The sequence below is a fragment of the Myotis yumanensis genome, unplaced genomic scaffold (genome assembly GCF_028538775.1).
Source record: "Myotis yumanensis isolate MYYU_CA2020_CCGP unplaced genomic scaffold, mMyoYum1.0.hap1 SCAF_6, whole genome shotgun sequence".
NCBI classification, from domain to species: Eukaryota; Metazoa; Chordata; class Mammalia; order Chiroptera; family Vespertilionidae; genus Myotis; species Myotis yumanensis.
Window position 1 is genome coordinate 14,612,466 of NW_027223757.1, and position 27,332 is coordinate 14,639,797.

The window sequence follows — 27,332 nt, forward strand, 5'->3', positions numbered from 1 at the left end:
CTGTGTGTGCCGTCTTCACAACTGCATAGTCAACAAGTGAGTGACAAGATAAATTCTCAGTACTGAAGAAATGATCAGAATCTGCACAGCAAGTAAGTAATGCAATATAAACCTTTCACTTACTCAACTTAATTACATTGTGTTCTCTCCTAATGCTGTCACTCTCCCCTCCCTGCTTTCCCAAGAGGTAGAAACAGGCAGCTCCACACTGACACACGTCCAACTCCCAAATGTCCTAAAACACCATGTTACACCTGGTAAGGAGCCACCCCATCTCAGTGGCCAGTGACCATAAGCCATTCCTCGCCTGTATTGACTTTCATCCCTTGAAATAATCTTCCTGTTCCTCTTCATCTCATCATGTCCTTATTCTTAGTGGCTCTGGAGTTACCACATTTGAGGTCTTCTGGGAACAATGGTCAGAAAAGGGAGGAAGGGAAACTACCGTGGCTGCCTTTCTGTGTTCTCTCAGAGCATCTACTTCCTCCCTGAATACAGGCCCAACTGCAGATGACGGACAACACTATTAGTGAGACTGGGGAAGCATTTCAGATTGGACCAAGGGGCTGAGAGGAGGCAGATATGCCCCAGGCATATGCGGAAAGAAATGGGCTGGTGTGGTTGGCATTAAGGTGCTGAGAGAAGTCATGGGAGAGATGGCAAATAAGACTGAAAATGAGACTCAGAATAGATTCTAGAGACTTGGGAAAGGCAGGCGAAGGCATCTGGAGCTCATCTGTAGGCAATAAGAAAGCTTGAAAAGAAATTGTTTTGAGTAGTGAAGCAATGAGATTCAATCCATCAAACATCTATAGATTTTTAAACTATATAAATGAAAATATTTCATCCCTTATTCATAGTCAATACATGGGAAATGGGTGGCACCTAACAAAAATTAGCCAACTGCATTAAAAAGATCCTCACGTCCGAGAACAAGGCCTGGATGCTGTGAGAAAGCCCAGTCCATACAAATGGCCGGTCAGCATTCACACATTCCCCTCCCAGGACACTTGGTGTGCTTCTTGCATATCTGACTGACCTTAGTTGGTGACCTGCTAACAAAAATGGTCTCGCCTCAGATAACGTTTCTTCACTCTTTCTGTTTCGTTTGTTTGTCGGTTTTAGTGGTGTGTAAGAGATAACATTTCAAATGCCTTCAGCGTTCAGAGAAGCAGGTGGATGTGGAAATTAGAATCTGAACCACTTTGTCTCTATCACTAAGACGTCTGCATTTTAAGAAGCTAGTTTTTTTTTTTAATATATTTTATGGATTTTTTTACAGAGAGGAAGGGAGAGAGATAGAGAGTTAGAAACATCGATGAGAGAGAAACATCGACCAGCTGCCTCCTGCACATCTCCTACTGGGGATGCGCCCGCAACCCAGGTACATGCCCTTGACCGGAATCGAGCCTAGGACCTTTCAGTCCGCAGGCCAACGCTCTATCCACTGAGCCAAACCGGTTTCGGCAAGAGGCTAGTTTTTAACCATTTTAACAACAATGCTCTCTTGCACAAATGAGCAGAATTTCCACAGTCACAAAGTATTGACGGTTGATTTTTTAAGAAGGGACAAATCAGTAACCAGGGAGTAGCTGGCAGGCCAACTTTAAAGGCAAGTATTTGTTTTGATATCTTTCCTAAGGGGAAAAAATAATTAATAGAAGAAAAGATGCTAACTGCGAACGGCACCAGATGTTACTGGTTGAGTTAGACCTCGGTCCTTGAGTTCAGTGAAGAAAGAATTCAGAATCAAGAACTCAAATACAAGCAACAGTTTATTTAAAACAGTGGTTCTCAACCTTGGCTGCACAATAGAATCACCTGGGAATCTTTTTAAAATACTGATTTCTAGGGGCTCCAGTGGCGCAATCGGTTAGCGCGCGGTACTTATAAAATACTGATTTCTGGGCCTCATCCCCCAGAAATTCCGTTTCTTTGTTACTAATGTTGTGGCCCCACCCCATAACAAAGAAACAGAATTTCTGAAGGATGAGGCCCAGAAATCAGGATTTTAAAAAGATTCCCAGGTGATTCTAATGTGCAGCCAAGGTTGGGAACCACAGATTTAGAAGGTCACAGGTGAAAGAAGTGAGTCAGCTGGGCTGTGTAGACTCAGGAATCAAGTTGCAGAGGCAAAAGAAGGGCCCTTAGAGCTTAGAAAAAAACAAAGGCACACACCTTTCGGGATTAAAGGGGGGAGAAAAGGCACAGGTGTGCTCAAGAAAGAGAGAGAAGGAGCGAGTGCACTGGGTCCTTGTCTTAAGGATTTCCAAAGGATTCAGGGAAGGTTCGAGATGCAATATCCATCAGCTTTCCAGGTATGTCCTGTCAGAGTCCTGGTCTCTACTGATGGGCTGGTGATAGGGGAGAGGGTTGTTAGTTATTGCACCTGATATCTGTCAACTGTGGTGTTGCTTCATCTGGTTTTACTATTCTTCTGGGCTTGGAGCCAAAACACAACTAAGGCCTAGATGTTAACTGTCTCTGTGGTCAGCAGACCCAAGGCTTTGTTCTTAAGATATTTGATGTGGGCCAGAACCTCACTGTCCTGAGGCCTTAATGCTCAAGGAAGTGGTTGTCCAAGGGCTTATATGGGAGTCACATGATGCTATTCTCTGCCCCCCTTGTTCCTCCTCTAAGGGCGTCTACCACCTGCCTAGCAACAGCCAGGGGAAGAAAGGTCAGGGGAGGGTCTGAACTGCATGGCCAGCAATATGAAAGGTCTGGGGGTCTAAACCATATGAGTAACGATATGCTAGGGGAGGAAAGGTCACCCTGGGGTGAGGTCCCACTTTATAATATTTGCTTTCCCAGTTTTGCTCATTGCTAGGCACCCAAAACTTTCCACTCTGGTGACCTTCTGTACTTGGCTTATCATTTCTACTCTGCTTATGTCTGTCTAACTGCCTACATCAGTGGTCGGCAAACTTGCAGCTTGGCAAACCACAGCTCGCGAGCCACATGCGGTTCTTTGGCCCCTTGAGTGTGGCGATATTTTGTGGAAGATTCACACTCAAGGGGCCAAAGAGCCGCATGTGGCTCACAAGCCGAGGTTTGCCGACCACGGGCCTACACCAAGCATGTCAAACTTGCGGCCCACAACGAATATTTTTGCAGCCCAGCCAATATAACGGTATGTAAGAAATGTTTTTTTTTAATTTTTGTAACTTACTTTTTACAATATCCTTTATACATAGTTATTAATAACGAACTACAACGTTCGCTAATGACCGATTACTATAATCGTGTCGCAGGCGCACCATTTTCCTCCACTAATACCAGCAGTGAATATTCTAGCAGCCGATGGCCACGTCATTAGTCTTGGACTGACTCGTGGTGTGCGCAACAGGAAATATTTCACTTTCAGAGAACAAGAAAAATAGGTTTATTTGCATTATGCTTATTAATTTGTGCAGTTATTCAGTGTCTGGTAAGTTAATGTTCAAGAAAAATATTAATTTTTATTAAAATGTTATATTATTTTGTGTTAATGATTACTCATTTATTTCAGCCCTTTATATTCAGCATGTCTCTATCGAAATAAACCTACATTTCTATGAAAATTGAAGCTTTTGTTTTTTTGCGGCCCACATAAACTTAAACCTTGTTTATTTGGCCCATGTTAGCCTTTGAGTTTGATATGCTTGGCCTACACTAACAAAGAGACTAAGAGAGAAATGCAAAAGGAGAAGAAATACTAAAGATAATGTATAGAGAGAAATGTGAGGAGGAATGGGTATTAGAAGATAAGGGGAACATATTAGCCAGTCTAGAAAAATAGAAAGTGAGAGAAAAAATATAACTACAGATTTTTCACCAAATGGTTGCCTAATAAACTTGACCAGGAGTGGTTCTCTCTCTCTACTGAATCGTTGTTGAAGAACACTGTATTTAGAGTCTGTTGGTTCTGCCATTATCAACTGGAAAACAAACACATTTCAGACATATTGGTTGTGAGCACCATTTTTTCCACATCATGCTTTTCCCCTAACAGTAGAAGTGTTTGATTTCACCACTTTTGGAGGGTAATAGGAGAGGATCAGTAAGATTGAAACAGGCATGCTGAAATTTTTGAAAAGTCAGATTAGTCTAGGATGGCACATTAGTATGTGTAACATTGAGTAACACACCGTGGAAAAAGTAAATTAGGAAGCAGCTCAAAGTCCATTTGGCAATGTGAGACCATCTTCACAGTGTGACAATATGCCGTTGAAAACCATTTTTCCATGTAAAGAGCTTGGTACACTTGGGGTCATGTAGTGTAGAGGCAAAAGAAATTTTACATTACAAAGCAATTTTTTTATCTTCCATTTTCATGCAGTTCCTATGCATTCTATTATCACTGTTTTCCCTCTAATCAAAGGATTTTAAAGAACAAAGAACATTAAAAAATGCTTGACTGCTCCCATTTGAATTTGCCTTTCTTATAGTTTACTGATTTTCTAGAAAATTGTAATATTACATTTTTATAAATGAACCTATTTCTATTGCATATCTTTGGCAAAATTCTTGGTCTGTGAGAGTGTGAGTGTGTGTGTGTGTGTGTGTGTGTGTGTGTGTTTAAAGTGGTGTGGGAGGATAGGAGAGAGGGGGCAACAGGATTTAGAGAGATGATTATTCAGAGTGAGTAGTAAAGCAATGAGATGAAAGCTATCAAATTCCATTATTTTTCTCACACCATCTCTTTTTCCTTAAAAAAAAAAAAAGGAGTTAAGCATGTGAGAATTTGTGCCATTGTTTGGAAACATACTTTGGTTACAGCACTCTATTTTCCTTTCACATTAACACAGGTTTTCTATAAGGGAAAACCATATGCTAATCTGTGGGATAGAATGAATCATAAGTCATAAATATTTATGCTTATAGACAACAAATTAGAAAGACATAGCATAAAACGACAACAAAATCTTTACCCTTTGGCAACTGTTTGGATTTCCTCTTTTGAATTCATTTTGTCAATCATTTACTACTCCTTACTTTCATCTAGCGTAGGAAAAAATAAAATCTAAGAAGTTCACAGCAAGACTAGTAGCAAAGCAAATATAATACTCAACCTTTGGCCACCTATCTGGACTAAGGCCAAGCTTTTTTCCAAAAGAGGAATAGGGGAGAGAAAGCCAAGAAAAGTATGGTGGATTTTTGTTCTGGTTATATTTATTTATTTTACTGGACCTAGGTAACACTGAAAAAAAGTCAGGTATACATTTTATAGCTCATATATGTTAAACCACTCAGGCACAGTTTATGTAGGTATGTATATGTTTATAGGTCTTTATGTTTTAGTTGAGCAAGACAGCCACACATTTTAATTCTAATAATTCTTGCAAAAGAGCAAAAAATAATCTAGTTCAAGAATAAAGATTATAATAAAATAAATAATTTTAAAAATTCCAATCAAATCTTTATTATAATGTTAATATAGTATATTTCTTAGCTCCTGCCTTCCAAGTTATATCTGGGAATTAGCAATTAGCTGAGTTTATGACCTTGATTCTCCTCAAATATTACATGAGGAAATGGACCAAAATGCTCTTCTAATCGTTTTATTCCAAAATAATTCTGTAGGTGCTGCTATGCAAAAAAGAATTTCTTATATAAAAACAAAGGAAATATAAAAAATTGAGAGAAATATTGATATTTGCTTAGACAAATAAAACAATAAAAATACGTTAGTATTTAGATTAAAAAGTAAATATAGGACAACTCCAGACAATAGTTCACAAAGGAGGAAAAACAAATATTTGAAAAAATAAGAGAATGTGAATAAAATACAAATTTAATGTTTGACTGTTGAATTAGCCAAGATAAAGCAATATGCATGTTGGTTAAGACCCTTTGGGGGTCGAACGACCCTTTCACAGGGGTTGCCTAAGACTATGCTTTAATTATGTTCAATTTGTAACAATGAAATTGGGGGTCACCACAACATGAGGAACGGTATTAAAGGGTTGCAGCATTAGGATGGTTGAGAACCACTGGTTAATAGCATGAGCTCTGCAGCAGACGAGGCTGATGGGAGTTGCTGTATCTCTTACCTACTGCAAGCCTTGAGCAAGCCTCCATGTTCCCAGTGTAGACTGGGGATAACCATAGCCTTTAGCCATAGGGTGATTAATGATGATTTAAACAGGATTACTTTAATGTGCTTAGCACAGTGCCTAGCACAGATTAAGAGTTTAATCTTAATAAATTATTGTTGCTCTCATGCTGGTGAAAATGTACAGTGACACACATTTTAATAAGCAATTTGGCTAATGGATTGATGAAATATTAAGTAGTCCTTAACATGCTTTCAATCGTTTTTAATAACACTGGAAAATGGATCTAGCAGTCCCAGTTTGGGAACCACAATGAATTCAGTGTTCCTAGATTGTCCCTTTAGCAAAAGCTGTTAATATCAATGGTTCTTAAAGGATATGTTTTCTATCACCATTGCATAATAAATTCTGCATGTTATTTTGATAATTTGAACATGAGATTCTTTTCATGGAAATAAAAAAATGTATTTCAGGTGTATTTTTCAGAGGTATAACAATTTTTTAAAAATTATCTCTAAAATTCCTAGCTATACAGTTTTAAAAGCACAACTACTTACAAATTAATGCTTAAATTCAATAAACTTATTTATTTGCAAAAATATTGATATTCTCATAGTCAAATAACTATTACTTAACCACATTGCTTTTTAGATATGGAATTCTTATAAAATCTTCTAGTTTATTTAATGTTTACAATAAGCCTATAGCTACTTATATAGCACCTAATCTCCAAGAAACATAGAGATATTAGGCATAAAACATTTTTAATCAATCAAGAAAATACTTTTATACTTGTAAGCTTTTTAAATATTTGATAAGAATGACAGCATATTTATAAAAAGCTGACTATCATAATGCCCTCGTATGTAAAACCCTTCCTATGGTAATTCTTAATTCCTTTCAAACAGTAAAAAGACTTAATCTTAATTTCCAATATAGTGTCATGAAACACTTCAATCAAATTAGTGTTTTCCTCTGGCTTTTTGATAATGAACTCATTCAATTTTGTTTTTGGAATTACATGGTCTTTTAGGCAACTGATTATCAGGTTTTAAAATTTTTATGACTTATCATTCTAAACTTGCTGCTTGTGTTCTGAAGAGGAAAACTGACTTCTCATTTAGGTGTGTTTGCCCGTCTGTAATCAAAGGGTGAGGACCAGTTTCCTATACAGAATTTATTTCACAAGAGGAGTAACTTTCTCGTTAGGTAATCAATGAAGCCCGTGGTTCTCTGGCTGACATTTTCTAGTCCTCTCCAGGGTTAAGCCTTAACAGTAGGTTCCATATGCAACTTCCTTGACTAGACTTGCCTTTACCTGCCGGCCTAGGCCTCTCCCCTCCTTCCTTACCCTCCTCTGGACACAGTGGCCACGATGCAGACTAAAGCTGTCCATGAATAATCCCCGATGAAACCTCTTGCACAAGTGGTGAGGAGTTGGCTTCGCTTATAGATAGGGTGCTTTGTACCCTTCGTCTTAGTTTATGACACTTCTGAGGGTGAAAGGAGACACTGTTGATTATTATGCCAGAACAACAAGTGTGATTTGGGATATTCTCTCTCCCATCAACCAACCAAGTTTTATAGCATTCAGAATTTACAGTCTATCTGGTTTCACAACCCAAGGTTCTAACCATATCTACTCTGTCTTTCCTTTCCTCCTTTGCTGTTAAATAATACCCAGGTTATTACAACGGCATCAGTTTGATGAGGAACCAATATCATATTTTGTTCTCTTCTTGGAGTTTTCCTTTGTAAAGTTATAAAGCAGGGCCACTAGTGTCACATACTCAGAATTACTCCCACACCCTCTCATTCATTAATTTATGCAAACATACATATTAAGCACATCCTATGTGGAGAGTGTGACAAGACAGAGCCCATAGGTTCCTCCTGAGTTTCTAAATCAAGTAACAAGAATTCTTGGCAACAATTTTAAGTTGTATTGGGTTGCCATCTTTCCTCATAGGGTGTGTGCCAATTATGCAAATCAAAATTACAGGAAGAGGTCTGTCATTGCTCAAGCTGAAAAACCTGGGCATGCAAATTAATTCTAGTTAATTCCTAGTTTAAAAACTGATTTCCAATAAAGAGGTACTTTTCTTACTCCTCCTCCTATTTTCCTCCTATCTTTGCATTAAAACAATGTTACAGATTGTCAGAAGCCTCCACTGTCAATCAGGATTAAGTAGAGGATACAGAATAGGATAATAGTTAACATCTATTGAGTACTTGCTGTAACACTTTATTTATATCAACTTGTATAATCATTCTACTGACCAATTAATTATGACAATGCTCATTTTAAAGAGAAACTGAGGCACAAATATTTTTTTAGCTATGCCACTTCATTTTTTGACTACAAAAATATGACTGTTGACTAATTTACATTAATTATTAAATTGGTCAATGGAATAATTAATGTTTTATAAGTGGCCCTTTTTTTAGTAATAATGAATGGCTTAATTTATTATAATATTACATGGGAATAACTTTATCTAAATTAAATAACATTGTTATGTTATGGTTAACATAATGGATATAATAAAAGCAACAAAATACAAGAATTGAAAAGATGGATTTTTTTTGAAAGATGACTCTGTAAGTGTGGCTCCTTAATATACTATTCTTTTAAAAATTGATGTGAACAGTAAAATTAGTCTTTGATGAGCATTTTCTTGATGTTGACTAGGGCCACTTTGTTAATCATAATACTTAAAAGAAAAGTGGATTGAGCAGATATCACTATAACAACTAAAAATGAATGTTTTTGTAGTTTTGCAAATGATTAGTATACAATTCCTTATTAACTAGATAATCGGATTTTTAATAAAACTCACATTGAAGCAAAATTTATGATATTTCCAGGTTAAATCTAGCTTGATTTACCCAAGAAAATCAAACATAGCTAGTTAGTTTCTTTTCCCTTTCCCAATTCCATCCTCAGATAAACATTTAAAGTGTTTTCTCTCTCAAAGTATTACTTCAAATGTGTCCTCAAGGACACATTTGTAATTCCTTAACTAATAAAGAATTTAAAGATAAAAAAAAAAGTATTACTTCAGTAGAATTGTTTTGTTTGTCCTGAATTAGAATTGGATTACTTCATGAGGTCTGAGGTATGAGACCTCTTCAAGGTGACTGGGTGACTGTTAACATCTGAAAACAGACCAACATAATGTAGAAATACCAAAAAGTCCTAGGATATTACAGAAGAAGGAACATAAGTGATGATCCAGAGTAGCAACCATCATTTCCAGGCTATGATTCAAATGCTAAAGTGATGAGATAATTTAATGATAAATATATAGTTGGTGGAATAAACCCTATGTTTTGAACCTAACTAGCAATCTTTCAAAGTTAAAACAAAAAAAATCTTCTCATAATAGTATTATAATATAGGGCAGTCAAAGATTACCATATTAATTTATTTAAGTATTGGATTTGAACAGATTTAAGATCAAGAATGCTAATCCTTTTGTTTTTATTTTAATTTTTTTTTTAAACCGAAGGCTATGTTGAAGAAAGTATAAGGATTAAGAACACAGAATTATATATAGAAAATAAACACATTACTGAAAGAAGTGTCACACTTTTGAATAATTGGAGCTAAAACCTTATGGTCTCTAAATTGAAAGACTACGTGTAATAATGAGTCAATCCTCTCTGAAAATAGTCATAAATTTTAACTCAATTCTGATCTGATAAAGTTTAGAAAGGAAGATGTTCAAAGAAACAGGATAATCCTATCTCGAAGGATTCCCAAGAAATGCTGAATTGAGGCATTACTTCAAACTTTACAACCTATTCTCTTTTTGATAAAAACTGCATGCTTTTGCCAGCTGGCATGGCTCAGTGGTTGAGTGTTGACCTTTGAACCAGGAGGTCACGTTTCGATTCTGGTCAGGACACATGCCCTGGTTGTGGGCTAGATCCCTAGTGTGGGGCGTGCAAGAGGCAGCCGATCAATGACTCTGCCATCATTGATCTTTCTATCTCTTTTTCCCTCTCCATTCCTCTCTGAAATCAATAAAAATATATATATATATATATTTTAAAAACCTACATGCTTTCCCTTGACATTGTAAGCCAAAACAATAGCAATTTGACCTTGGTTTCTTAAACTGAACACATCCACCCATCCTGCACCCAAGATCTCCCCTCCGGGAAGGGATGTGCATGTGTATCTATAAGTTGAAAATCAGTAGCTTAAAGTGCTTGTTATTGTTCATAATCTGTACTTGATCCTGAGGATTTTGAAACATGATTTGACTGCAAAGTTTGGTTTCATCTCAGCGGCAGACACAAAGCTGTTAAGACAGAATATGCAATCAGAATTTACTAATTTGCAGGAGAAATATCATCTCAGCGGCAGACACAAAGCTGTTAAGACAGAATATGCAATCAGAATTTACTAATTTGCAGGAGAAATATCATTGTAGACTCAATATCATTCAGGTCCATTGCTGAATGTATTCTCTTTCTGCAGACAAGCAACATATAAAAACAGTATCATGAGAATGCTGGTTCATTTTCAAAGAGCACATCTCTTCTACATTTACAATAACAAAAAAAATTGAGCCACAGTTTGTGTGTGTGTGTGTGTGTGTGTGTTTCCCCCCAAAAAACTCTGTAACATTGCTCTATATTTAGTTGGTATCTAAATGCTACAATGGAAAAGACTATGGTCAGCCATACTTCTTACAATATTTTATGCATCTTTTTCTGACTGAATGCTTATTTGATTATTCCTTATTTTTAGATTTATTTTTTTGAATTGCATTTGACTCAAAACTATCACTAGAATTAGAGAGTTTGGTTCTCTTTTCATTCATTATATTAAATGGTGTGGCCTTTTGGTCCCTGTACTAATACCTATTTTCAGCTGCAGAGCTTTCCTCAATTATAGTTTTGTTTATTACATATCTTATTTCAACTGTTTCAATATCTTTCTTAGTAATAGCTGTATTTATCAGGCAGTATTTCCAGGCTCTTCATGTCTAACATTTTTACTTTCACTATTCATAATGTCTCTGCATTCTGAAAATTCTCTTCAAACAATATCATGCTATTTATTACTGTCTCCTTGGTTGATCTAATTCCTTCTATTTAGTTATTTCCTTGAGTCTTTTGATCACATCCAGTTTATTTTTGAATCTCAGTCTTTTTTAAAATTTTCATCTGGATCATCTTTTTATTTCAATCTATTTTATGCTTACAGCTTTTTGCACCTATTGATATGCCAAATAGATATTTTTTCAGGTTTTTTTTTCTTCTGTCTGCTTTGATAAGTCATTTTTTTAAGGATATTCTTTATTTTCAGATAATGGTTCTCTACTTTTTTAATAGATATGCCCACCGATTTCATGCTGCATGTGGTTATTATTTTCTGCCTCTCCTCTTTAAATGAAGAGAAATATTTATACAGACCTGGGATTTGTTACAAACAATGATAGTATTTTTAATTTTTATTTTTTGGGAAACTTCTTGTCTAGATGGTAACTGGTAGAACTCTCCTCTCAGGAGCATAGCTTGGCTTAGCTATAGGGTGCTAGGATCAGCTACCAGTTGTCAAACAACTGTGAAGTGAGTTGGAATACATATTCTTCTCTGCCCTACTGCCTAACTCTCTGTTGCTTTTGACATAGGCTAGTAAGTAGGAAGAACTACCATATTCATTATTTACTGCTTTAACTGTTTTTTAAATATATGTTCAAGATGATAGTACCTTGTATATAGAAACCACACTTATCAGGGTGCAATATGCTACTTCGGATCCTTCTATAATTTCAAGGGGTTGGGGAAAGGGGGGCGGGGAGGAGGCAGAAAGTACAGGAAAGAGGGAACAGAACTATAATAGTCCAGATAGTTAAAAACTCAATGTTAAAACCATAAAACTCCTGGTAGAAAATATAGATGATTATCTTTGGGCCTTAGGTAGGCTGTTTCACTAAACAAGACATGAAACATACTGAACATAAAAATGAAGCATTAATAAATTTGGCAATATTAAAAGGAAGAAGTTTTGGCCATCGGAAGCTACATTAGAGAAAGCCACACACTGGCAGAAGACATTCATGATGCCCACACTCCAAAATGATTAGGATCAATAATGCACAAGAAGAAAAATACCACCTACGGAAAGTGAGAAGATAAACAGACATCTCACAGAGAAAGAAACCACAGGCCAATCAACACACGAAGAGATGTTTACCTCATTATTGGTTAGGAAAGTACAAATCAAAACAAAATTAATGATCAATTTATATGCTTCTGATTGGTCAACATTAAAAAGCCTGTCGATACTGTGTTGGGGAAGATGTGAATCCAGTGGTAAAGGCCTAAGTGGGTGAAGCCAATTCAGAAAACAATTTGGCATTATTGTTTAAGACTGAAGGTTAACCTATGACCCAGCAATCCCAATTCAAACTATATACCAACCTCCCGCCCCCCCGCAAAGCAACAACAACAACAACAAAAAAGCAATAAAAACAAAACGAACACACAAAAAACTATTGCAGATGTAAAAGTTAATACCCAGGTTATTATATAATCGTGTAAAAGTTTTTATAAAGATAAGAAAACTACACTAATATATGTTTCAGAAAAACATATTGATACACTAAAACTAAATAAAGCAAGGATAAGGTAAACATGACATTCAGGAAGATGGGTATTTTGGTGGAAAGAAGCAGGGAAATGGATGTAGAAAAACCACGTGATTGTGTCAAAGTCCTAGGCTTTGTTTTGGATGAAGGATCCACTTGTGTTTGTTTATCATATTAATGAAAATAATTAGTTATAAAGTAACATAAAGTAAATAGAAATTGGCCCTGTATAGACAAATGATAAGATTATGACATTAACAAAGGAGTATAATTAAACAAACTTAGTGTTCCAGATAATAACCCTATTGCATCAGAATTTTCTCTCAAGGAAGGACCTATCTTTTGTTGGGAAATACTTTAGTAATTAACACTGTAGTCATGGGCTGACAGGTGTCAAGGGAATAAAAGAGGTGGCTAATGTCAACCTAATAAGTTGCATTAAAAATGAACATGAAAAAAAGAGAAATGAATAGAAATTTGCTTGTAGGGGGGAAATAGGGGAAGGAGTAGGGATATTATACATTTAAATACAGGTTTTTGCAATGTAAACTTTGTCTTCTCTAACCTTTAGGAAGATGTGCCAATTTTGCAAATTTCCTCTTTCAGTTGGTTTCTCTATGGAAATGACGGACAGTTCCCACACCCATGTGACAAGATACAAAACACATTGAGCACATGAGGATTGCAAGGCCATACCCTGAAATTTCCCATTGCTGACAGCAACAAGAATCTGGAAGTGACCCTGAAAACTCATCTCGGGCCATTTGAAGACATGATGATGTGGATTTCCACAGGACATGGAAGGGCTGTCCAGATAGTGTTATCTAGCCTCCTTCAATTTTGTTTTAAATATTACAGATTAGGGATATGAGCAGCATATACTCCCCATGCATGATTCAATAGTCTTTCAAAATTGCTGCTTTTTATAATTAAGAAAAATTACATTTATAAGAAAAATTATAATAATTTAATGTATAATTATATTCTTTTGTAAGCCCTATTTGTAAAAACACATCAATACACAAAATGCATTGTTATATATGTTTTACATAGACATCTCAGTTTCTTCAGTAATGAACACTTTTCATACGTAGCAATATGGGAGAAATAAGATATACTAGGTGAGTGCATTTAGGTTGCAGAAACAAACTTACTGCAATTTCTCCATAGAGTCCTTCATATTTATTTATCTCACAAGGTTATTATTTTTAAAATATTAAATGTTTCCAAGTGGATAAAAAGTTAACATAGAAAGCAATAAATTGATGAAATTCTGGCATTTTTAAAAACAATCTCAAATGAAGTCTCATGTTTCACCAAATTGATGAGCACTAACATTTGTAAAGTTACTTCTATGTGCTTAAAACCAATAATAAAAATGACATAATCATAATAATGATTTCAATAGACATTTCCAGCTTAAAAACTTGCTTTGGATAGGAAAAAAATAAGAATTAGTTCCTCAATTTTATTTTATTTTAATTATCACTAGCATTAAAGATGTGTTTATAACACTATGCTTTCCAATAAACTATTGGGTGAAAAATACCACAAATCTCAATAGCCCATTTATAATTTGTAATGATGGCATTTATCACACTGTGTCAAGAGCTGCTCCAGCCCTGGCCGATAACTCAGTTGATTTGAGTGTTGTCCTGAAACCCCAAGGTTTCAGGTTCAATCTCCAGTCAGGGCACATGCAAGAAGTAACCAATGAACACATAAATAAGTGGAGCAACAAATCAATGTTTCTCTCTCTCTCTCTCTATCTTTCTCTCTCTCTCAAATAAATAAACAAATTTTTTAAAAAGCTGCTCCAATAAATAATCTGGAAAATAATATGTTGCAAAGAGTTAAAATTTAGGTGGAAAACACTTATTTAAGGATTGTGTTTCTTCGATAAAATGAGTAGGAAAATATCTTATTCATCAGAAGGTGCAGGTTGACCACATGCTCTCTTGAAATAAGACTTTTCTATGTTCTCAGAAATGTCTCAGTATAAATGAACAGAGAACTGATTAAATTTATGAATCCTAGAAATTTGTATTATCATTTAGGATATGCTCCATTGCAACACAGAACTTTACATGTTAGATTGGCTTAACATACTTTACCCTTAAGATAATTGGGTCATGTTTCTTCTTTGCTGAGTATCATATAATACATTTTTTTTTACTGTGGAGGCACCCTTGGTAGGAGTCACAAACCATTTCTGGAATTATGGGTAGGGTCAAGGAACTAGTCGCATTACTGGTCGAATTATACTTATTTTTTTATTTAGCATTGAATTCAAATTTACTCATATGATTCTGACAGGCTGGAATATATTATTTATTTTATAACTCATAAGTCATTAAATGCATAGGATTTTAACTTAAGATTTTGTTTTTCACTATAAATTCTAGCCTTACCCTACAACACCTATATCAAAATCTCTTGGATAACCTTGAAATCTGCATTATTATGACTCTCCCCAGGTGATTCTAATGATCATTCAGTTTTAGAAACTACTACTCTAGAATGCTTCCAGACATAGATCTGTCTTTTATTCCCCTCCCTCAGCATATCCAGTCATCTCTGAGTATTGGATGGGGTGTGGTAGATTGACTCACCTGATCTCTGTTCCCACTAGCTTCTGTGGTCCTCTCTGCTTTGCAGAGATAGCAGAGAGTAAAACATTTAAAACTTCTACCCTGACACTTGATTTAGGTCATGCCTGTCATATGTACTTGTGTAAGACTTGAAATCAGAATTCAGTTAAGTGGTGAAAGAAAATGTACCCGAGACATCCATTTTGCTATTGAGATCTGGTCCAGGTGGCTTGGCTCTGGAATCAATATTGCTGGTGACAGTTAAGGCAGGATATTCCTAAGACAGCTTCCTGGCTCATCAGCTTTGAAATTATAATAGAGATAACTGTTTCCTTCACAGCTCAGTTTCTGTGGTGTGGCTGTGTATTTGGGAGTATTCCCAAAAGCTCAGCTCTGCCTAAAACCTAGTCCTTCAACTCTTCTAAGAATTTTGTAAGGATTGAGTTCCCTATATTTTGCCCTGTTAAAAATAGGTAGAGCAGTTTCCTTAATCTTCAACTAATCCCAGGTTAATGCCTTCCTTTTATAGCTGCCTGTCTGGTAATCCTTACTCAAAGCTTATTTGGACTTCATATTACAAAGTTAACAACAGAGATCTTCAAAGATTTTAAGACCACCACTCCTAAAAAAAAAAAAAGAAAATCTTATAAATATTTGATTTATCTATAATAATAAAAGTATAATATGCTAATTAGACTGGATAGCCAAATGACCTTCTGGACATCATTCCAGACATCCTTCCAGATGAAGCTGTGGTGGCGGGGCGAGGCAAAGGCAGTTAGGGGCGATCAGGCAGGCAGGTGACCAGTTGGGGCAATCAGGCAGGCAGAGTGGTTAGGGGCAATCAGGAAGGCTGGCAGGCAAGCATCCTGGATTATGAGAGGGTGCAAGCAGGGCTGAAGGACCGTGCCCCCCACCCCCACCCCCGTGCACAAATTTGGTGCACCAGGCCTCTAGTAAATTATAATAACCCTTAATAAGCAGACTGGAGGGTCCATTGAAAGAACAATTTGCATGCATACTAATTGGCACTGGGTTTCTATATATGGCATGTCACAAAAGTCTCTTACTCTTGCATTTAGTAAATCCATCCTGCATTTGGAAGTTTTCTGAGACTACTTACTCTATGTGCTTTTATTTCAAAGAAAAAACAGTGAGCCTTCCTCCCCAAATAAACATGACAAATGAGAAAGAGGTTTAGATATCCTTACTGGGGAATTATATATGTTGCAAAGGGATAGAAACTTGAAAAAGACGATATGTACAATAGTTTAAATTCCTACCTTTTTAAAAAAAAATCATCTGATTCTGTGTGTTCACTCTATATATTGGTTCATACCTTTAACATTTGTTGAATAAACACTGTGGACTTTATACTGTGCTAGACAATAGAGATAAAGCACAATAGAGAATAAAGAACATAGATGCTACAGGGAACTTATGTTCTAATGAGGGAGAAAGATATTATACAACTAATTACAAAATCATTTAATTAAAATAGCAGTATGTTTAAAAAGACATAAAACCATGGGGTGACATCATTGGGATTCTGATCCAGTCTCCCTTGAGGGAGTAATATATGAGATAACTTATGAAAAGCAAGTGTAAATGAACTAGGGGGCTGGAGAGGGGTGTTTTCATGGTAGAGTTGTGGAATATAAATGGCTTGAAGAGAGCAAGTCAAGGACTTCCTCTACATTTTATGCCCAAGAAAATACGGAGAGTGGAATACCTAGCCAATGGGAGATAAAGGAGCACAAACTGCAGAAGATAGAAAACCACGAGAAGGACATAGGAAAGACAGTCAGTACTTCCTACTGTCTTTGTCAGCTTTTCATTCTCCAGTAGACAAGCACAACACCTCTTTTTAAGAGTGTGCCACTCCGGGAGGTGCACTTTCTCTCTGCTCTACTCCAAATTTGAAAAAGTGCAATAGCCTTGGAGTGTCATCTTGATAATCCAAGGTTGTGGGTTTGATCTCTGATCAAGGCACATATAAGAAGCAACCAGTAAGTGCATAAATAGGTGGAACCCTCTCTCTCTCTCTCTCTCTCTCTCTCTCTCTCTCTCTCCTTCTACCTTCCTCTGTTTCTAAAAAATAAAATAAAAATTAAAAGTGCAATGATATAAAAATTCACAAAACCAAGAGACATATAATTCACAGAATTCCTCCCCACATACACACTTTCATTAAATTCTATTACTAATGTCACATTAACCCTCTGCTTGAAGGTTGGAATCTTCATTACTCCTGGCACCTAAAGCTGGTTTAGCTGGTGGATTGTTTGGGGGATGGGGGTATAACTGTGCACATGACAGCCAGCTGAGCACATAGGTAACTTTGTACCTCTGTTTCAGAAAAGAGGGCTGTCTGACCTTACCTATTGCCTATCATGAGAGAGTTGCTATCACATTGTGTAATTACCTATTTCCAACTATGGAAATGTTCTATTACCATTTTTATTGTGTAATTTAGTAAGAAAAAGAACCTCAGGCAAGTACTTTGAATGCCATTTAACCTCTCTTGGTACAGATCTCTGCATATTTTATAAGAAATAGTGTTGTGGCCTTGTTTGGCTTCTTTTGCTCAAGAGCAGTGATACAAATTTATTAATACCTTCTGTTTTCTTAAAAAGTAAAAATTGCCATAAAGCATGTGCCAGGAGATTCAGCCTCATATGGAAATTTTGCCAAGACCTCCCAAAGCAACTTCTCTTTATTTATTACTTTTATTTCACTATTAGAAAGTATTTACAATGGATTACTTAGAGTCCTTATTGCCATGATGTCATAATCTTTCCTTTTTTAAGCCTGTAGATCAGTGGTTCTCAACCTTCCTAATGCCGCAACCCTTTAATACAGTTCCTCATGTTGTGGTGACCCCCAGCCATAAAATTATTTTCGTTGCTACTTCATAACTGTAATGTTGCTACTGTTATGAACCGTAATGTAAATATCTGATATGCAAGATATATTTTCATTGTTACAAATTGAACATAATTAAAGCATGGTGATTAATCACAAAAACAATATGTAATTATATATGTGTTTTCTGATGGTCTTAGGCGACCCCTGTGAAAGGGTCGTTCGACCCCCAAAGGGGTCACGACCCACAAGTTGAGAACCGCTGCTGTAGATACATCCTATATAATAAAAGGGTAATATGCAAATTGACCCTAACAGCAGAACGACTGGTCACTATGACACACACTGACCACCAGGAGCAGACGCTCAATGCAGGAGCTGCCCCCTGGTAGTCAGTGCACTCCCACAGGGGGAGCTCTGCTCAGCCACAAGCCAGGCTGATGGCTGCCAGCACAGTGGTGGTGGTAGGAGCCTCTCCCTCCTCTTCAGCAGCGCTAAGGATGTCCAACTGCAGCTTAGGCCTGGTCCCCGCTGGCAAGTGGACATCCCCCGAGGCTCCCAGGCTGCTAGAGGGATGTCTGACTGCCAGCTTGGGCCCGATCCCCCAGGGAGCGGGCCTAAGCCAGCAGGTGGACATCCTCCGAGGGGTCCCAGAGTGCAAGAGGGCATAGGCCAGGCTGGGGGACTCCCTCCTCCCCCGAGTGCACAAATTTTTGTGCACCAGGCCTCTAGTTTATATTATAAAAGCCACAACAAAATCATAAATTGCTCCTAGATTTAGAAAAATTGGGGGAAAAAATATACAGTTTAATTCTTCTTAGCACAACACAGTCTCTTCTCTATTATTTCACTTGTTCTCTTATTAAAATCTTCAATAATCTGCCGAAACCGGTTTGGCTCAGTGGATAGAGCGTTGGCCTGCGGACTGAGAGGTCCCAGGTTCGATTCTGGTCAGGGGCATGTGCCTGGGTTGCGGGCACATCCCCAGTAGGAGATGTGCAGGAGACGGCTGATCGATGTTTCTCTCTCATTGATGTTTCTAACTATCTCTCTCCCTTTCTTTCTGTAAAAAATCAATAAAATATATTTTAAAAAATAAAATAAAATAAAATAAAATCTTCAATAATCAGAAAAATCTACAATTTGAAAGTAACCATTTTAGGTATAAATCTATTGCCTCATAAATAATTAAAAATAGTCAGGTTAAATGTGTCAATTCAGAGAATTACAAAATAGTTAAGTGGCTTTTCCTAAAATTTCTACTATAGAAATCTGTATAGCAAAATTTTCTTTCACTTGTTACTAAATTAACATACAACAAAACACTGTCTCTGAATTGCTGGGGTTTTACATTTTATATAAAGTACGAAAGAATCAGAATTACAGGAATATATGCTTTAAGTTAGGATAAATATTTCATCAGCTCATATTTCTCATCTAAAGAGTAAAAGAAAGAAATGAATGTGAACAACTATTTCAGCACCACATCTATAAGGAGCTAAGATGAAAATGTCTATCACATGGGTCCTATTCTTGACAATCTTACATTTCAGACTATGAAAAATAAATAATTTATTGTATGTTAGAATAATACTTAAATATTCTACAGTTTAAATATGTTCTATTAAATAGAACATATAAGAATACTTTGATGTAACAAAATGAATTGGTCTGAGAACCTCTGGCATAAGGAATGGGCTGCATAAATGAATTAGTCATCTAGATTTAGCAAAAAAGAGAATTTATAAAAAGTTCATAGCTTCAGGGACATGGTTCAAAGGCTTGAATAATGCCATTTGGAATAGTTTTAAGATTTTCATGGTGGATTCTGGCATCTTCAGACTCATGTCTGCATAAATCCAAACCCCAATCCTAGGTTTAGTGGCTTTCCAGGTACTGACTGGAAACCCTAGGTTCCAGCCACACTCCTGCGTGCCCCTTCCCTCCCCCCGGGTCTGTGTTAATGCTCAGTCCTGCAGGCAGCTGCAGAGTGGCCTGTTGGAAGGAGTGAAGGGATTGAAGGGCTAGGCTTTGAGTCCCCACTGGGACTCCAGGCCAGTCCTCAGTATCCTTTGGTCTATAGCTTTCACTGTTTAAACATATGGCATGTGAACCTCTGTTTGGATTCTTACTCCAAGTCCTTCAATTGTTAGGGGCAGGCATGGGTTAGGCAACATTTGAAATTTTGCTCTTTAAAAATATATTTTATTGATTTTTTTTTACAGAAAGGAAGGGAGAGGGATAGAGAGTTAGAAACATCTATGAGAGAGTCACATCGATCAGCTGCCTCCTGCACACTCCCTACTGGGGATGTGCCCACAACCAAGATACATGCCCTTGACCAGAATCGAACCTGGGACCCTTGAGTCCACAGGCCAACACTCTATCCACTGAGCCAAACCGGTTAGGGCCGAAATTTTGCTCTTTAAACTGAGAGCATGAAAAAGTCATTTTGAGCTTAAGCAGGAGAAGGACAAGATAAAATTTAGATCTTTAAAAATACCTTTACTATGGTATAATTGACATAAGTTAGTTGCACGTATTTAATGCATACACCTGATAAATTTTGGCACACCAATGAAAGAAACCATTATCAAATTGAGAAAATGAAAGAAATTTTATTTTAAAAACACATATTCAACAAATTACTTTTATCTATCATATATTTATATATCTGAAAATTCAGTAAGGAGACAAATAACCCAATTAAAGATAAACAAAATATCTGAACAGTCACTTCACCAAAGAAGATATACACCCATCAGAGAAGCACATGACAAGGTGTCAGCACCACTAGTCACCAGGAAAATGCTGATTTGCATTTTCCAAGGTCCCGCAGGCCTCATGCCCTGGAAGGGCTGGGGATCAGGAGTGGCTGCAGAGAGAACAGTTCAGAGGCTATTGCCCTAGGACTAGTAAAAGGGAGTGGCTGCTTGAATTGAGGTGGTGGTTGCGGAGATAGGGGAAGAACGACAAATTAGGGAAATAGTCAGGAAGCAAAATGGATAGGCCTTGACATTGACTTTGGTTTCAGAGGGCAAAGTGTTGGAAATGATTCCAAGTTTTCTGGTTCATGCAGTTGGGTGGACGACGATGCCATTCACAAACATGGGGAAGCCGGAGGAAGACCAGGCGTGGTGGAAGGTTGAGTTTATGTTACATGAGCACCTTTGAGGTCCCTTTGAGGCACCAAAGTAGAATCCTGGAGCTGGCCGTTGGGGTCAGATGTGTGCTGGGCCTTGTCTTGTATTTGGTGTGGACAGAAGTTTAAATGGGAGGAGAGGGAAGAGCAGGGATTGCCAAATCAGATTCCCCTGTCCTGAAAAGCAGGAGGGAGCCTGCTGTGTATCATCCATGGTCGACACTAGTAAAGCAGGAAGAACTTCTGGTGAAGAGGAGGCTCTGAGGACTTCTTTAAATACTCTGCTTGGAATCCTCGAGGCATTCTGCCAATCTTGGGGTACCCTGAGCCAGGCCAAAGCGCGGCCAAAGCTCTTCTGAGTCTCCCTGCTCCTCCACTTCCCACCCTCCCTACGGCTGACTCCCAGCTTAGATGTAGATCGCATGCATGTCATTGCAGCCTCTGAGAAATAAAAAGTTCTGTAGCTCAGGCTACTTAAAAGTTACTAAATGGTCTTCTGTCCAGTTTTCCCATGTGGATTATATAATCTATTGAAAGAAGGAAAAAAACCTCATTATTTTCTTTATTTTTACTAGTATACCTCATTAGTGAATCCGAACCATACTGTTCCATCTCAGTCTGGTTCTCACATTCTTAGAAAGAACAATGGGATCTTTAAATTCATTCAGTTGGTGTTGGGAAGAGGCCAAAATTAGTTAGTGTCCCACTGATCCTCAGAATGGCCTTCTAGCCGCACAGTCTAGGAAGGCATTTACAACCTCCCCTCTCTTCTTTTCCTCGTTTGGCATCGTCTAGCCGGTGTTCTGCTCTTCCTGTAAATATGGGAGAAAGTAAAAGACACTATTCAGCCGCCTTTGTCTGCAAAGTCTGGCATTTCAGTGGTTTTCTCCGAGGGGTCCCCATTTTTGGAACCCGCTTTGCCATTAACGGAAATCAATCTGAATGTTCTATTGTGCGTCTTTTCTCTCTCCTCACAGTCTGAAGTTGCCATGGCCAAGTTTTCCAGCTGAACCTGAAAGACCCTCTCTCATTTCCCCTGTGCCCTGCTTCCAGCCCCACTGAGTCCTCGCGGAGCTTTCTCAGGCAGGAGGGCGGCAGCGTGAGGACTGGGAGACCGCGACCTACTCCGCTGACCTAGTGGCCTGAGCCAATCGCAGAGAGGATTGGAACCTCACTTGAGCCTCCCCCCACCCCCACCCTCCCCCTGCACCAGCCCCCTGGGAAGGACACTGGAGGGGTGTGTTTGCAATTTAAATCCTTGGCTTTCTGCCCGCCTCTTCTCCAAATAAGAAGGCAGGAGCTGCTACGAGGTGCAGGGGGGATCTTCTGAATTGCAGAGGCCCTGGGACTCACAAATCCTCGCTCAGGTCTCTCTCATCTGTTTTCAGAGCTAACGGGAAAGGGCCAGGATGGTGGAGGCTTTCTGTGCTACCTGGAAGCTGACGGACAGCCAGAACTTTGATGAGTACATGAAGGCTCTAGGTGGGTACAAATATGTTCTCTTAACCTACGGCTTCAGACACTTGCATCCTTTTTTTTTTTTTTTTTTTTTTTTTTTTTACCCATTAGATTGGCAAGTGACAAAGGCAGATCACATTGCAATAAAATATCCATTCCCCAGGCTGTGCATTTCCCAGGGAGTGGGTTTTTAATGTGGAAGGTGCCTGCTTCCTTGCCCAGGGCCAAGTCATGGTGCATCTGATGGTCTGCAGTGTCCTCTCCTCTCCAGCAGCCCCTACGTGGGCATCTCTATATTATTACAGCGCAGTAGTTGTGCTGCGTGGTGAATGGGCTGAACCTAAACATGCTCTCATGAAACCTATACCTTAGGACCTGGATTCCAAACTAGGAAAGCCGTTTTCTGCTTAGGGAGCTATTTTGGAAGCTGCTGCTGCCTGCATTGCTTCCCTTTGCTATTTCAGGTGTGGGCTTTGCCACTCGGCAGGTGGGAAATGTGACAAAACCCACAGTAATCATCAGTCAGGAGGGGGGCAAGGTGGTGATCCGGACTCAAAGCACATTCAAGAACACGGAGATTAGTTTCCACCTTGGAGAAGAGTTTGATGAAACCACTGCAGACGACAGAAACTGTAAGGTAAGAAGCCACTTGTCCAGGGGGAGGATGCGGGGAGGGGTGGGGTGAAAAAGAGATTCCTGATGACTTTTTTTTAGATGTTGGAAAGGGAAGAATGTCCTCCGTATTTCAGTTCACAGAGAAGGAGATCAGGGTTGGTTTTGCATTCTCCCGTGCATAGGTTATGTTCTGGAAAATGGGTACTTGCTGTAACTCAAAACTTGAATTTATTTTTTTGCAATGTGTTTTCACATTACCTATTAAACCTGTTTTTCAAAAAGTATTTAATAGCATTTGTTTGAGAGAATGCTTGCGTTTTATTTACTCTCTCGGATTGCCTCAGATTGGATAAACAGCTTACCTCATTCCGAGGCTTTGCTTAAAGAAGGGTGGCTAGTCTGAAAGCCCCTGCTCAGAATTTTTATTTCTAACGTATGAAGTTTTTGCATCTAGGTGTACACATTTCAACCAAATGATGAATTATTAGAGTGTGCATAGCAATGACTCCAGACACAACACAAGATATGGTACTAATTTAGTAATTAGTTGAACACAATTGATTCAGTTATACAGCTCTTTCAAAAATCACTTCCTTTGACTTTTATCTCAGAAAGTGGGTCTGTAACTATTTCTGTGTTCTGCTCCTGGTGATTGTTCTCAGTCTGTTGTTAGCCTGGATGGAGACAAACTCGTTCATGTACAGAAATGGGATGGCAAAGAAACAAATTTTGTAAGAGAAATTAAGGATGGCAAAATGGTTATGGTGAGTAATGGCAGTTCTCCCCTCCTTCTTCCTGGGGTTTTCCTCTCCCTCTTTTCTCATCTCCTTTCTCTTCCTCCCTCGGCTCTGTCTCTCCTCCTCCCCTTCCTTTCCTGCACTCCCTTCCCCCTTCTCTCTTCCCTCCCTCCTTTCTTCTTTAATAACATTAAGTGATTAGCAAGGTTCTTTAAACAGTTATAAAGCAGAAGCAATAAACAGATCCTAGCTAATTGTTTCCTCAGCTCTGCTTCTTTCATGATAGAAAAAGAAAAAATCTCTGTGTAGTTAAAAACAACGCTGCCAACAATTATGAAAATATATAAAGACGATTGATATTCCTATAAGAATATCAAGCTTATTGAATCTCAAAAAATTACTCTAAAATTCCTGTAATAAATAAGAGATCTTAAAAAACGTTATATTTTAGTTTGTAAAAGTTATATGAGTTCAGTGCAGGTAATTTTAGAATATAACACAAAAGCATAAGAAAAATTATAAAACTCCTTTCTAGCCGTAACCGGTTTGGCTCAGTGGATGGAGCGTCGGCCTGCGGACTGAGGGGTCCCGGGTTCGGTTCCGGTCGGGGGCATGTGCCTTGGTTGCAGGCATATCCCCAGTGGGAGATGTGCAGGAGGCGGCTGATCGATGTTTCTCTCTCATCGATGTTTTTGGCTCTCTATCTCTCTCCCTTACTCTCTGTAAGAAATCAATAAAATATATTTAAACAAAAACAAACAAACAAAAAAAACCTCCTTTCTAAATTCTCCTCAGAGAGAACCATTTTGATGTTACTTCCAGTCTTTTAAAAAGTACCTTTTACAAGTACCTGTTCAAAACTGGTAGTCATGTAAAAATTATAAAATAGAAAATAATTTAAAAATAATTAATGATGTATAACGTCATAAACTGGGAAAAATGTTATGCCTTAATCTAGCATCCCAGACACCTGTGTGTGTGTGTGTGTGTGTGTGTGCGCGCGCGTGCACATACCTGTGTGAACTGTGTGTGCACGTGTGTGAACTGAGTAATGGCACGGTATTTTGATCACATTGGAATAGTCAATATATCATTTTGCTTTTTTTGGAGGGATGGGGTTGCTTTACATATTTTTGGTTTTATTATTTAAGACAATTGACTGTTGTTTTTACTCTCTTTCCCTTGACTGCAATGAGACCTGTTCTAGACTGAGACATAGGGTTTACATACTCACACTTCTTTTCATGGGTGGGAGTGGGGAGCAGAGGGACAGTTTTTCTTTCATGCTAACAAACACTGGCCCACATTTTTCTGCAGCGATCACCAAAAGAAAGGATTCGTTTCTGAAAAATTCAATCTGAATTTTCCTTTACGCTTTTATCTCCATTTCCTCCCCTGATACAGAAAAGTGGGTAGCTTAGCTTTGGCTGTCTGACGGTGATCAGGCAAGATCAAGTTCCAAAAAAGTGATTAAGACAATGGATGATAAACAAGGGCATGCGCTACTCTTAAAAATCACATCAATACATGAAAACAATGAACATTAAAAAACACTAAATTTTGTAAAGAGGTTTTATAGTAATTCTTCAGGTTGGGTTTGACAGAGGAGCCCATGTTCCACGTGTGACCCACCCAATCACCAAGGTTCACACAGGCTGAAGCACGGCAGCCAAAGCAAAGAGAATGTTTGCACATTTACCTTTTCCTGCTGATTTTGGAACAAATACCATTTGCCCAAATGATTTGGATTTTCTAAAAACTCTTCAAAAGTTATCTAGGTCTTGAATTGAAAATTATTATGAAAATCTACTATAGCCCTAGCCAGTTTGGTTCAGTGGATAGAGCATTGGCCTGTGGACTAAAGGGTCCCAGATTCGATTCCAGTCAAGGGCATATGCCTAGGTTGTGGGCTCGATCCCCTGTAGGGAGCATGCAGGAGGCAGCGGTCAATGATTCTTTCTCATCATTGATATTTCTATTTCTTTCTCCCTCTTCCTTTCTCTCTGAAATCAAATATATATATATATATATATATATATATATATATATAAATTTTTAAAAACTCCAAGAAACAAAATAATCAATAAAAACATTTTTTTAAAAAAGAAAACCTACTATAAATTCCATTCACTTTCATAGCAGGTAACAAATTTGCTCCAATTACTCTGATAATTTAAGGCAAAATAAATTCTTTTGACCTGAATCTAGATAGTTAATCTTAGTTTTTGTTTCATTTTCCTTTTAGAGACATGAACTATATATACATATTATTTACTCACTAAATATAAGGGTTTGATTTCCTTTTAAGAAAGAAAAAGCTTATGTAGCACTTAATGTTTGTAAATGCCACTATTCTTTTGCATGATATTTAAATCACATACATAATAATCTTTTTAAAAAATATGTTTTTATTGATTTTAGAGAGAGAGGAAGGGAGAGGAAGAGTAAGATACAAAAGTCAGCGAGAGAGAAACATCAACATCTGTCAGCTGCCTCCTGCATGCCCCCTGCTGGGGCCTGAGCCCGAAACCAGGGCAACCATGGGTTGACACTCAACCACTGAGACACACCGGCTAGGCTATATGATAATCTTTAAAAATTTCAGCAGCTGAAGTTCCTGTAAAATGATCTGGCTATCTTTTGATCTTTCAGACTCTTACTTTTGGTGATGTGGTTGCTGTTCGCCACTATGAGAAGGCATAGACGGGTTCCTGATCTGGGCCTGGAGGAGCTCCACAATTTTTCTGTTACTCAAGTCTCAGTGCTATCCTGCCATGACAGCACGGCTCATCACATATTAGAAGGTTATCCTTGGTGTGGAGGTAGAAAATGGTGGTTTCAAAACTTCTTTAAAACCGTGTTACTTCAAGCAACTAGCCCAATTTTAATTTGCAAATCTATCATGTTTAATAGTTTGCATTAAGATTTTAAGCCACGTTTTAAAAATAAAGAGGTGAATACATTCTGTAATTTCTATTGGAATGTAAATCAAATTGGAATAAAAATCTAATACCCAAGAGAGATGTTGTTTTTAATATCACTAATCTGTCTGGGAATTGTGTATTAGAGTTTTAAGTAAAACAGTCTTTCTATGGCATGAAGTAAGGCTAGAAAAGTTAGCACTTTATTTAAAATACCAATTAAAAACTAAGCCTAGGGATATGTGGACATGCCACTGTTTAGGTTGAGACTTCCATGGAGAATTTGTGATGATTCAATTCACTTGGCCAGGATGCAAAGGATTGTATGGTGGGTTGGGTTCACAAATAACCTCTTGC

At 37.9% G+C, this 27,332-nt stretch overlaps 1 protein-coding gene across 2 annotated transcripts; it reads left to right on the forward strand.

Moving 5' to 3' along the window:
- FABP7 (fatty acid binding protein 7) lies at positions 1–27,042 on the forward strand. 2 transcript variants are annotated; one of them, XM_070419221.1, is made up of 5 exons: positions 1–92; positions 22,633–22,726; positions 23,167–23,339; positions 23,980–24,081; positions 26,707–27,042. In XM_070419221.1, the coding sequence occupies exons 2-5, from the start codon at positions 22,654–22,656 to the stop codon at positions 26,755–26,757; spliced, it is 399 nt and encodes a 132-aa protein (XP_070275322.1). In that variant the 5' UTR covers positions 1–92; positions 22,633–22,653; the 3' UTR covers positions 26,758–27,042. The 2 variants fall into 2 exon arrangements, with proteins under 2 accessions (XP_070275322.1, XP_070275321.1); XM_070419220.1 differs by lacking the exon at positions 1–92 and having other exon boundaries at positions 22,581–22,726.
- The last annotated feature ends 290 nt before the right edge of the window (positions 27,043–27,332 follow it).

Bases quoted from the DNA above. Each gene is read 5' to 3' on its own strand.
- FABP7 (XM_070419221.1), top strand. From the start codon at position 22,654: ATGGTGGAGGCTTTCTGTGCTACCTGGAAGCTGACGGACAGCCAGAAC. The intron at 22,727-23,166 runs GTGGGTACAAAT...TTGCTATTTCAG, and splicing joins TGAGTACATGAAGGCTCTAG to GTGTGGGCTTTGCCACTCGG. The intron at 23,340-23,979 runs GTAAGAAGCCAC...GATTGTTCTCAG, and splicing joins CAGACGACAGAAACTGTAAG to TCTGTTGTTAGCCTGGATGG.